At 44.2% G+C, this 11,378-nt stretch overlaps 1 protein-coding gene across 6 annotated transcripts in view; it reads right to left on the bottom strand.

Moving 5' to 3' along the window:
• Positions 1 to 2,766: 2,766 nt before the first annotated feature.
• USP28 (ubiquitin specific peptidase 28) overlaps positions 2,767 to 11,378 on the bottom strand; it is a 505,647-nt gene continuing 497,035 nt past the window's right edge. For 3 of the 6 annotated variants that reach the window (XM_078682349.1, XM_078682350.1, XM_078682344.1), the window contains one exon: positions 2,767 to 3,616. In XM_078682349.1, coding sequence (XP_078538475.1) covers positions 3,441 to 3,616 — 176 coding nt within the window. In that variant the 3' untranslated portion in view covers positions 2,767 to 3,440. The remainder of the gene's footprint in view (positions 3,617 to 11,378) is intronic. The other 3 variants (XM_078682347.1, XM_078682345.1, XM_078682346.1) reach the window with 1 other exon arrangement.

The following is an 11,378-nucleotide window of genomic DNA, read 5'->3' as shown; positions in this document are numbered from 1 at the left end:
TAACCTATGAGTGCGCAGTGGGATGTTGGGAGGTGTGGTAATGAGGTCTAGGCAGTAGCCATGTTGGATAATGACTAATACCCACTGGTCTGTTGTGATGGATTTCCAGACCAAGTGAAAAAACTATAGTCTTCCCCTGACAGGTTTTGTATGGTCCGTGGGAAGGATTGGGTAGTCAACTGCTTGGCAGTGGAAGCTGCACCATGTGTGGAAACACCCCTGACCCCCCCTTTGTTATTATTACCTCTAAAGGAGCATCTGTAAAACGGTTTACTATAGGTGGATTGGCCTTGTTGAGAAATGGGGGCATCTGTGGTGGTGGATTTGTATCCGGCTTTGTATTCAGAACGGCAAAAGGAGCCTTGAAGTGTAGGAGTTTGTAAAGCTCCCATAGCTTTGGCAGTGTCAGTGTCCTTCTTCATCTTATCTAATGTGATGTTGATTTGAGGGCCAAACAGATGTTATTTGTCAAAAGGCCTGTTTAAAACTGCTTGTTCAACCTCCGGTTTGAAACCAGAACATCTGAGCCAAGCATGTGTCCTGAGAAGTATGCTAGTATTGATGTCCCAAGTGGCTGCATCTAAGGCACATCAAATGGAGTTATTAGTGATGGTCTGACCCTTGGAAACAATGTGTTGACCCATTTTCTTTTGTTCGTCTGGGAAATGCTGTAACAATTCTTCTATTTCATCCTATCGTAACATGCGAGTAGGGCCTGGGATTTGGCCATGCGCCAATGATTGATTGTTTGATCTGCAACTCGTTTTCCTGCAGCATCAATACGTTTACTCTCCTTTTCAGAAGGTGGCGTATCTCTAGTTGCCTGACTTTTGGCTCATTTACGAGCTAGGGTAGCAACAATAAACCCTGGTGGTACCGGACTACGTATAAAAAGGGGGTCTGAGGGAGCTACTTTATATTTTTTATCTACACAAGTTATCACACGGGCACACACTGGCTCTTTAAATATGTCATCCGAATGACACACCATGCCAGAGAGCATGGGCAGAAACTGTGTGCCTTTATGAGTGGTCCACAATGTATCAAAGACTAAGTCTTATTCTAATGACTCTTTATGCAGTTGGACTCCATGATAAGTAGTTGCCCTAGCAATTACTTGCTGGTAAGCACTCACATCTTCAGGAGGGGAGGAACTAGCTGGATAAATGTCTGGGTCATTGGGAGTCATGGGGTCTGTATCATAAGTGTACCAAGGATTAGGATCCTCTAATGGTTCTCCTATACCCCCTTTGTGAGACCTAGGTGAATCTGGAGTTTTACTAGAGGGTCATGGTGTGGAGAAGAAGATGGAGGAGAAGGAGGGGATGGTGGAGGTGGTGATGCTGGAAGAGGCAAAGGAGGAGGTGGTGGTAATAGTGGTAGTGGAGGATGATATGCATTCCCAACTCAACATACACATGCCAACTTCAGTCTTCTGCACAGTACGGATCAAATATTATTCACCTTCAGCAGAGTACTGTGACACTATTGCCATTGTTCTCCTTGATGTTTCGGCAGCATTCAATACAGTCTCTTCTTCCAAGTGGCTCTTATAAGGTAAAAAGCAGTCCTAGTGCATAGCATGCATCCTATCTGGTGTGCTCACCCGAAATGCGTCTACTGTCACTTGATTGATATTCTTTTGCTACGCAAATTATTACAAACTCATTATACACTTTGATAAAATATAGAATCAATGCACCTAGGTTTCAAAGAATGCCTAGAGGCGAGCTCTGAATAAATCCAGTTCATCTAAATGAAATTAAACGCTGACAAGACTGATTGTTATACTTGGAGGTGCCACTGAAATTAAGTGGCCAACTGAAAAGATGACTGCTCCTACACCAGTGGCGACAGTTTGCACCTCATGTTTTGTCTTCAACAGAAATCTATTGGGCAAGCAATGTATTTCTTGTGCCTAAAGACCGTCTGTAAAAGGCTGCTATTTTTACCCAATTATTTGCACAAAAAACATTTTCTAGAGAGTGATCGCTTTCTGCCTGGTCTACAGAGATTCCTTGGGCTCGCCCAATTCACCACAGCCAAGCATCAACTGATTCAATATGCAGTTGTCAGTCTTATGCTGCGGCTTACATGCAGTGATGAAATATCAAAACATCTGGGTGGCGCATACATTGGTTCCCCCTTGCCTAGATAGGTCCCTTCAAATTCCTATGAATTTGTATGGGGTCATTTACGAGTCTTGGCCCACTTTACTTCCAACTCATTTCAATTCGCATATTCCTTCCTGATCATTCAGAGTTACTTCAATCCATTCCACCTATTCATAGAGCCCATTTGGGTTGGACCTTCTCAAATCTGACCTCAGCTGATCAGAGTAGTTTACTCTTCACAATCAACAGAATCTCAGCTTCCGTGACTAGCTTAGGACTCTTCTGTTTACCACATCCTTCCTCCTTATTTTGCATTTTCTAGTCCGTGGAATTAAAGTTTTCATCTTGATAAGATCATTAGAGCTGCTGATTCTATGATCAAGAACTGACTGAACCTGGTGATTAAGGCAGGGACAACCTTTTTGAGAAAAAAAAGGTTCGGAGTACAATATATGCAAGCATCCACATGCGCACGTCTGAGAAACAAAGTAAGTGAAAATTACTTTTAGTAAATTACACCATAAATGTTTCTTAGAAAAAAATCTAAATCAGAATGTTTTTATGCCAACTCAAAGCGGGCCCAACAGCTGACATGCTTACATAAATGTGGATCATGCAGAATAAAAAAATACATAAGATGCAACAGCAGTCGTTAAAATGTGAAATTGGTATTTAATTAATAATATGCCACCCGAACAGATTGCGCAAATAGGTGGCAAAAACTGCTTTTATATAAAAACAGATGTTACACAGGCTGGCTGAAAACATGAAAATATGTTCCTGCGCCGTACCTCAGGGCCCAAGATACCTGAAAATCGATAAATAAGTAATTTCACCTTGGTAAAAGAATATTGCATATATATGTACACAGTATATTAACAGTAGCAAGAGGTGTATACAGTGAAAGTTGGATCTTTGGTTAGCTTCAGGTAGAAAAGCTACCAACACAACTAGTTAGCAGTCCTCTTACCAAGTTTGTCCACAGGGGAACTACTTTTAATCCATCAGGTATCCATTGTGCTTGAATGACTTTTTTACCTTAACAGTCAACAGCGCATTTAACATTTGACAAAGTGGACTTTTTGTTGAGTGGTTTCTGCCTTTTATAGAATAATTGCTTTCATAATAGTATTGTTAAAAAGGTGCATCGGTTCTCTTCTTTGCTTGTTCTTCCATCAAACGAGCCTAGATACAAGTTACATTCAAGAGTCACTGTCATTGTGGATAGTCTTCATGGACCCCGCTGTGTAGGTCAGTGACAGAGATGGGGTGAGGGATAGGATGGTGTAACAGTGCAGGTAGGAGCTGTCCTGTCATGGTGCCTCATCAAGTAACAGTGACTGCTGAGTTGCTGTGAATTGATTCCATGACAGCGGCAAAGCGGCTGCACAAGTCGTAGGGAGAATTTGGACGGATCTTGGGAGGCTCCTTCAAAACGATGATTTCAGCTGAACAGTCTAAAAGCCTTGGCAGGAACTCTCCCAGTTTCATCTGTGAGCTCTCTGTAGAAGCAAGAGGAATAAAAAAATGAAAGATTGATGGTTAATGACATTACAAAACCATATCGGGCTCATGCAAAACATGTTTTGGGTGAGCAGCAGAAATATCTGAGCCGACAAGTACCTCAAGAAGTAGCAAAGAAATGTCTACCAAACACCTTACCTTGCCTTCTGCCCTTGAGAGAATGACAGATTCAAGCTGCCAACTGCTGTTCACCAGAGTTTGTAAGGGACTGGGTGGGTAAGAACAGATTATTGCCTATACCATTAGGGCCACTTAAGCTTCAACAAAGAACCTATTTCATGAAGTTGCAGAGGGCAGAATTAAGACTTTACAGTACAATATAAAGCTAGGCCATTGAAAATCTGGCACAGAGGGATTTTCAAAAACTTTTAGTTAATCTAAAGTAACAAACGTTGCTTCAGTACTACACTGGGAATTATTCTTTATGGAATTGTGTGGCTCGTCTATAAAACTATTAAGCTTCACAGAAAAACAGAATGCTACCAAATTCAGGTTTCTTTTTTAATGCTAATTTGGTGACAGACGCTCCTTTTAGGTTTTTTTTAACCAAAAATGTTGGCTAAAAAAAACATAGTTGTACAATGGTATTCTTCGTTACTACATAGTTCTATTACACTCTTCCAATTATACAGAAAGCATATTATTTTACACAAACTTCCAAAAACATGCCTGGATATTTATATGTAGTATAAACCTGGTCTCACAACATGTGTAATTTTCCACGTTAACGTTTTATGAATGATTGACCAGTGAAAGAAGTGAGGCTCAAGACACACATTACTTGGTTGGCTTAGAAACTTAGCGGCAGATTTACAGTTTGGCTGAGAGGGCACTCCGTCACGACAGAGAACCAGCTCTGTGACTCTATCGGTGTGCTGGTCCGATTTAGAGGTGGGTCAGCTGCCAGGCCAGGTTTACACCAACGGAGTAAAATGTATTCCATTATTGTAGGGTCTGTAGGTGTAGGGGCAGTTTGAGGCAAGCCATCGGACCCTCCACCCTATTTAAATTGGGTGGATGGAGGACTTTAAAAAAATGTTTTTTACTGTCTGTCACCGCAAGTTCTGTCCGAGCTGTAATGGTAGTGATATGTTCACTGTACTACGTTTGACAGAACTTATCTTTCAGTTTTTGATACCAACTCCTGGCCACAGTATGAAGGCTGGGAGATGTGGTATACCTAAATTACAAGTACAAAAGGTAGCAATTTTGAGCTTCAATATGGGAGAGGGTGGACGGATAACAATCTGAAACCTTTCTGTCCACTGGTCTCCTTCAATTTAGAATTATTCAAATAAATAAAAAAGTCATCAGGGCACAATGCTTCAGGTAAAATATTTTTTGTTTAGAGGGCACTCGTAAAATAAGACAACAGAATTATAATGGCTTACATCCTTTTTGAATATTCGCTCTTTCAGAGTCGGGGAAGGTGGTGCACTGTCTAAATCTACCCCCCTCCAGTGTGGAGTCCCTCAGGGCTCTTCTTTGAGCCCTACTTTGTTTAACATATATATGGCCCCACTGGAGGAGGTGGTGGCTCCCTTTGGGATCAAAACAGTCACCTATGCGGACGACACCCAATTAGTCGTCTCGCTAACCCAACAAGAGGGATGTCTGGATAACCTCTCCGCCTGCCTTGCCGGAATATTCTCCTGGATGTCCAGTTCGCGGCTCAAACTAAATGGAGCAAAAACGGAGATCATGCTCCTGGGTCATCATTTTACATCTCTCCCCAAAGCTGTCTGGCCCCCCTGCTTGGGTGAGTTGCCCATACCGAAAGATAAAATTAAAAGCTTAGGGGTGTGGTTTGAGCCCGACCTAACTTTTAAGACGCAGGCACAGAAAGTTGCAGGCATTTGTTTTGGCCTGCTACGATCAGTGCGGAAAGTTCTCCCTCTCCTGCCTCCCCAGTCCAGGACACTACTGATTCAGGGGTTAATATTATCCAGACTGGATTATAGTAACGCCCTGTTTTTAGCAGCTCCTGAAGCTACCATCAATATCCTACAACGGGTGCAGAATGCCGCAGCCAGGATGCTTGTGGGTGCCTCAAGAATATCTTCGGCTAGACCGATCTTGAGAGCACTTCACTGGCTGCCAATACGCGAAAGAGTTATCTTTAAATCGCTATGCATCACCCATAAGGCTCTTCAGGGTAAAGGACCTCCTGTCCTCAGGATCCCTACAAATCATCTCGGGCGCTCCTGTCTGACCTCGGAAACCTGGCCAAGGTTCCCAGAGTTAGGAAGGTACGCACAGGGGGTCGCCGCTTCTCTGTAAATGCGGCAAAAACCTGGAACTCTCTCCCCAGTCGGATTCGTACCGAACCCTGCTATTTTAAGTTTCGAAAGGCCCTTAAAACATTTCATTTTCCTAAGGACTCCTAATTATCGGTACCCTCTTCAGTTTGTTCTTTGTTCGTTTTTTTAGCGCTGGGACGCCTTCGGGCAGCCATGCGCTTTATAAATCAAATTTCATTTCATTTCATTTCATAATGTCCATTTACCTATAAAATATATTTGAATAGAACTGGACTCAGAGATATAAGGGTGACAACCTAAGGTGAAATGCTCAAACATTGAACAAAATACCAGGCGACACTATTCATTAGTGCCCTCAAACATTGAACAAAATACTAGGTGACACTATTCATTAGTGCCCGCTAATTCTGGTCCTATAACAAATCCTTCTTGTGGTGCTGCACTCATTGTTCTATCATTTTGGGTGTTTTGGGGGTGGTGAGGTCGAAAATACAAGTGACCAAAGCAGGACTTCTAAGAGCTAGGATTTTCTAATCACAGATTTCTCACCTTTAGAATATTCCCAAGCACCAGAATGGATCTAGGGACATTTTACACCATGTTCCCCCTGCGCAGACAGGAGGCACTATATGGTTTTGCAGTGACTTCCCCCCACCATGGAAGTGATAGAGCAAAGCCTCATATTAGCGCTGCGCCTGCATACTATCAGTTTCTTTATCTTTCTTCTTCCAAAGCCTCAGAGGCAGAGCACTTTGAGCAAAGTGCAAGTGACAGTGTACCAAAATCTAACTTGGAATCTTATTACGATGTTCAATAGTCCATTCCACAGAACAGGGAGCTGGGAGGACAGTGAGAAATAGTCTTAGACAAAGTATCCACAAGGTAGAGCTTTATTGAAGATAAGCAACTTGTTCTGGTGGATCTGCAGGTTGCGCACCTTTAGAATAGACATCCCATTTTGTCTGTTGTGATCCTAGTGAAACCCACATACAGCTGTTCCTCCACACGCTAGTCTCTTGTATGTTCCATGTAGAAACTCCAAAGCTCTCTAAGGGTCGAGCAGATGGAGTCTTTCCTCTTCGTTCGTGGGGTGTACGGAGTGAAAAATGCCAGCAGGGTCATCAATTGCCCAACACAGAAGGATGGAACCACCTTTGGCAAGAAGGAAGCCCCAGTCTTCAGCACCAATTTTCCCAGGATGAAAATGGCACATAGAGGTTGTACGGAGAGTGTCTGTAGTTTACTCATAAAGCCTGAAAGCAAAAAAGTCTGTCTTGATTGTCAAAAGCTATAGGAAGCAACAGTGCATAGGCTCAAATGGCCTGCGCAGGACACAGGTAACAACATGACTAGAATTAGACCCCTCTGAGGCATGACAAATGGCAATCAGTGATTTAAACAGAAGGCTGATCAGGCAAATATAAATGACTGAAAAGGAAATCTTAACTACTTAAAAACTCACCTTTTCAATCAACCCAACTAATTAATCTCTACACTCTCGGTCATAGTCTGCTTACGCGCCAGAACACTCCAGAGTATTTGTGAGGGCTACAAATTATTTATAACATAACATAACATAGCATAACTGGGTCAACAGCAGGCCATGCTGGCACAACCAAAAAACGACCAACAATATATCAGAAGGTATGGTCAGCAGAGGGTCTTGATGACAGACCCAGCACGGAGATAGAAGATTTTTCCAGTACCGAGCATTAATGCCAGAATGATAAACGTCCACCTTCCCCAAGACTGGAAACATGCAGAAGTCCACACCCTACTAAGCAAACCCATCTGCAGACCCCAGCAAACTCAACAACTACTGACCCATTTCCCTGCTCCCGTTCCCGGCTGAAGTATTAGAAAAAGCCATCAACAAACAACTCTCCTCACATCTGGAACGGAACCTCCTAGTCAACCTCTCCCAATCCGTATTCTGCAACAACCACAGCACCAAAACAGCCCTCATTGCAGCTACCAACAACATCCAAGCCCTACTCAAACGAGGATAGACCGCGGCTCGGATACTCCTAGACCTCTCGACAGCCTTTAATACAGTCTCCAGCCACACTCTCATCACAAGGATGCACAACATAGAAATCTAAGGAGATGCTCTTAGACAGATCGCCTCTTTCCTCACCGGGAGAACGCAAAAAGTCTGCCTTTCCACCTTCACTTCTGAACCCAAGGAAATCTGTGGAGTACCCTAGGGAGCCTTGCTCAGCCCCATCCACTTCAATACTTTTATGACACCTCTGGCCAGTATCGCCATAACCCACGGACTCAACATCATATCCTACGCCGATACACAACTCATCCTCTCCAAAGACACCACCAACACTAAGAATAGCTTCCACAACTGCATGACAGGCTTTGCCAACTAGATGAAGCACAACTGCCTGTAGCTCAACTCGGACAAGACAGAAGAACTGATTTTCAGAAATAACTAAAGGGCCGCCCGTTTCTATTTGAATACATCCGCCTCCGGGTGATTAGAAGTAGAGTGGGGCTTGCGGCTTCCCCTCCCTGAGCCAGTTAATGGCCCCAGGGACCCTATCGACCAAGGGCCACACAAAATTATATTTCTTTTGAAGGGGAGTGTGACCTCTCTCCCTAAGCCACTGAATGGCCAAAGGACCCCATCACTTGGGGACCATTGAAATATTGAGTTGGGGAGATGGTCGTACGGCCCCTTTCTCTGAGCCATAAAATGGCACCAAAGACCGGATCCCCGGACCCTGTACTGTTCTGTGACGGAGATAGTGTGAACAGGGAACAGAAATGTAACTTCATGCCTGTGTCTTCTGAGCAAAGAACATAGGTTTGCTCTAATCCTGCCAGGTGGATCTAGCCAATGGGGCTCCCTGCTGACTGCACATGGGATGGATGCTGGCAAGGGAGCCGGTGGGGCTGCACGGAAAAGATCCCCCCCCCCCCCCGAGTGGTCCAGGGCTGGAAGGGGAGGCACGAGGTATGTTTTAGGGAGGTGCATGCACCCCCCGTTTGCAAGTCTCCAAGAGGCGCCGGAGACCCCCTCCCCGGGGGCCGATAACTTCAACAAAGAGGAGAGGGGCCTCCCTGAGCAATACAATGCCCTGCAAACCCTATCCCACGGGCCTAGCTCAGTGACATTGTCCCTGGGTCCCCCACCCCTAGGACACTGTCTACTTCCCTGTCCACAGGTGCATGCATGGAAATTGCAAAGTTGTCCCACCCGGTGGGAGAACTATGGCCACACTTTCGGGCAGGGAAATGATTTAATTGCTCCCACCCTACAAGAGCAAAGAAAAACTGCTTGGCAATGGGGAACCCCATAGATAAATTAAAAAACGCTGGCTCCTGCGTGGCCCCATGAGAGTGCAGGGGCTCTTACTGCGGTATCTGATAAAAAACAGAAACAGTGGGTGTCCTGGGTGGGAATGGGATTCCTAGAAACTAAATTTACAAAGAAAGTGAACAAAAATATATTATTCACTGATCCTTTAAGGTCCCCCCCCGCCCCATAATGCCTTTTTAGGGCTATTTAGATATAGTTTGTTTTTGGTGATATCACTAGAAAAGGCAGGGACATCAGAAAAACATTTTTTTAATGTTGTGATGTTGCTATACAGTGTGCAGCCCTCAGCAACACTAGGAGAAAAAAAACGTAAGCATCCTGGGTCATTGAAACCATGACCCCAGGAGAACTTACCATATTTTTCAAAAGCATTTCTCAGGTTGGAAGTTTACCGCTACATATGGTAATAAAGGTCTTGTGACAGCTGCCGCAGGGAAGGAAGAATTTTTTGTTCCACTGTAGTAAACTGCACCAACTGCCACCACACCCTCTGCAGTTTTGCAGCTTGAAGAATTGCCAGTTAAAATGCTGTGTATTAGTCTGCCATCTAGTGGTTGCTTCTGAAATTGTTCTTGCGTCAGTCGCGGCTGGTGACATTTGAAAGTGGCGGGGCGTAAAAGCTGTGGACAGCGCACTGTGGCGAGCAAGCTGAAGGAGTCCTAAATCTATGCCTCTTCCATTTCTGGTGCGCAATTATACAACGTTTCCCACCTGTAATGGAATGATCCGATGTCTTTATAAATTCAGACAAATTGTTTCAAGAACGCATTTAATTTGCTTCATTTTATAGCTAGATGGTGATGCTTTAGAATATAAAATCGGATGTCTTCTAACAAAAGCATCACACACGACACAAATGCAATACACCGTTTCGTGTACAACAAAAAAAATGTTTTTAGTGAAACAGAAAAGGATTCAGCTGTCAGCAATCAGGGGAGTTACGTAGGCATAGTCCTTTCAAAAACAGGGGTAAAGTCAATAAACTTAACTAACCTTCCTTCCCGCCTTCAAGTTCCGACTCCAGACTCCCGAGTCCCGACTCCCGCCGCCGTCCTGTTCCTGAATTTCCCATGGTGCTCGTCGTCACGCTCACGCAGGCAGCCTCCCTCCCCTCCACCACCACACACAGCACAGCGCTGTGATTGGTTCGGCCGGCTGCCCTACCTACGTCATTTCTCTCTGTATGCTGCAGCATACAGAGAGCAGGGAGAGTGGGAGGGGTTACTCGAGGGCAGGGGGGAGCGGCTTGCCCACTGTTCTTAATACAGTTAATACTGTCTGTTTGGACAGCATCTCGGGCTGCCCAAACAGACAGTATTAACAACAGTGGGAAAGCCACTCCGCCTGCCTTCGAGTAACGCCGCCCACTCTCCCAACCAGGACATCTTCTCTGTCACCCTGTATGAGGAAAGAAAATTGAGATGGGAGCTCGGAGTGGAGACCGGATCTACCTTGAAGGCTGTCGAAAGGAAATTATGATAGCATGCATGGGCGGTGGTTATAATTGGCTCTGCTTCGCCACTTCAGGGGCAGTATGAAGTTGCCACCGAGTCATACAACAGCACGTACCAGTGCATGGGAACCATTGTTCAAAAAATCCCTGGAACTAGTGTAGTGCCTTGGAATATTCTAGGGGTAACGAATCTTTGGCTTAAAATATTCATCAGAAACTCTGGCTTCCTGCACCTTCCATCACTTTGCACTTGTCATGCCATTGACTTACAATCTTTATTGCATCAGATGAGATTTCTGTCCAGTATGCCACAATGCTGTGCTTTATCCTCAGATGGTGGAAATATTTTAATTGCACCGACAAAGGGATAGAAAAACATGCTGCTTTTGCCTTGTGGAAACCTTTTGTCAACATAATCAACTAAGCTATCAATTCAAAAGCAGAAAAACAATGGCGAAAAAATGGCATGAAAAGTTTTGAAACCAAAGGAAGGTTACAGGAATCTATTAATGTGCGTATTCTTCACTTAATAACAATATCCTTCTTCCTTAACACTTTCAAATTGCTGATCTTGCTATCTCGAATCAGACTATGAAGAGCTGATCTACAAGTTACTTCCTCAATCAAGTTTTTACTAGCAGATTAATATTCAAATGCTGTATCCGTGACTTGTCCCTGTAGTAAACATTCCT

Source organism: Lissotriton helveticus, chromosome 3_1, assembly GCF_964261635.1.
Source record: "Lissotriton helveticus chromosome 3_1, aLisHel1.1, whole genome shotgun sequence".
Taxonomy (NCBI): domain Eukaryota; kingdom Metazoa; phylum Chordata; class Amphibia; order Caudata; family Salamandridae; genus Lissotriton; species Lissotriton helveticus.
This window is presented reverse-complemented; position numbering and strand designations above follow the sequence as displayed.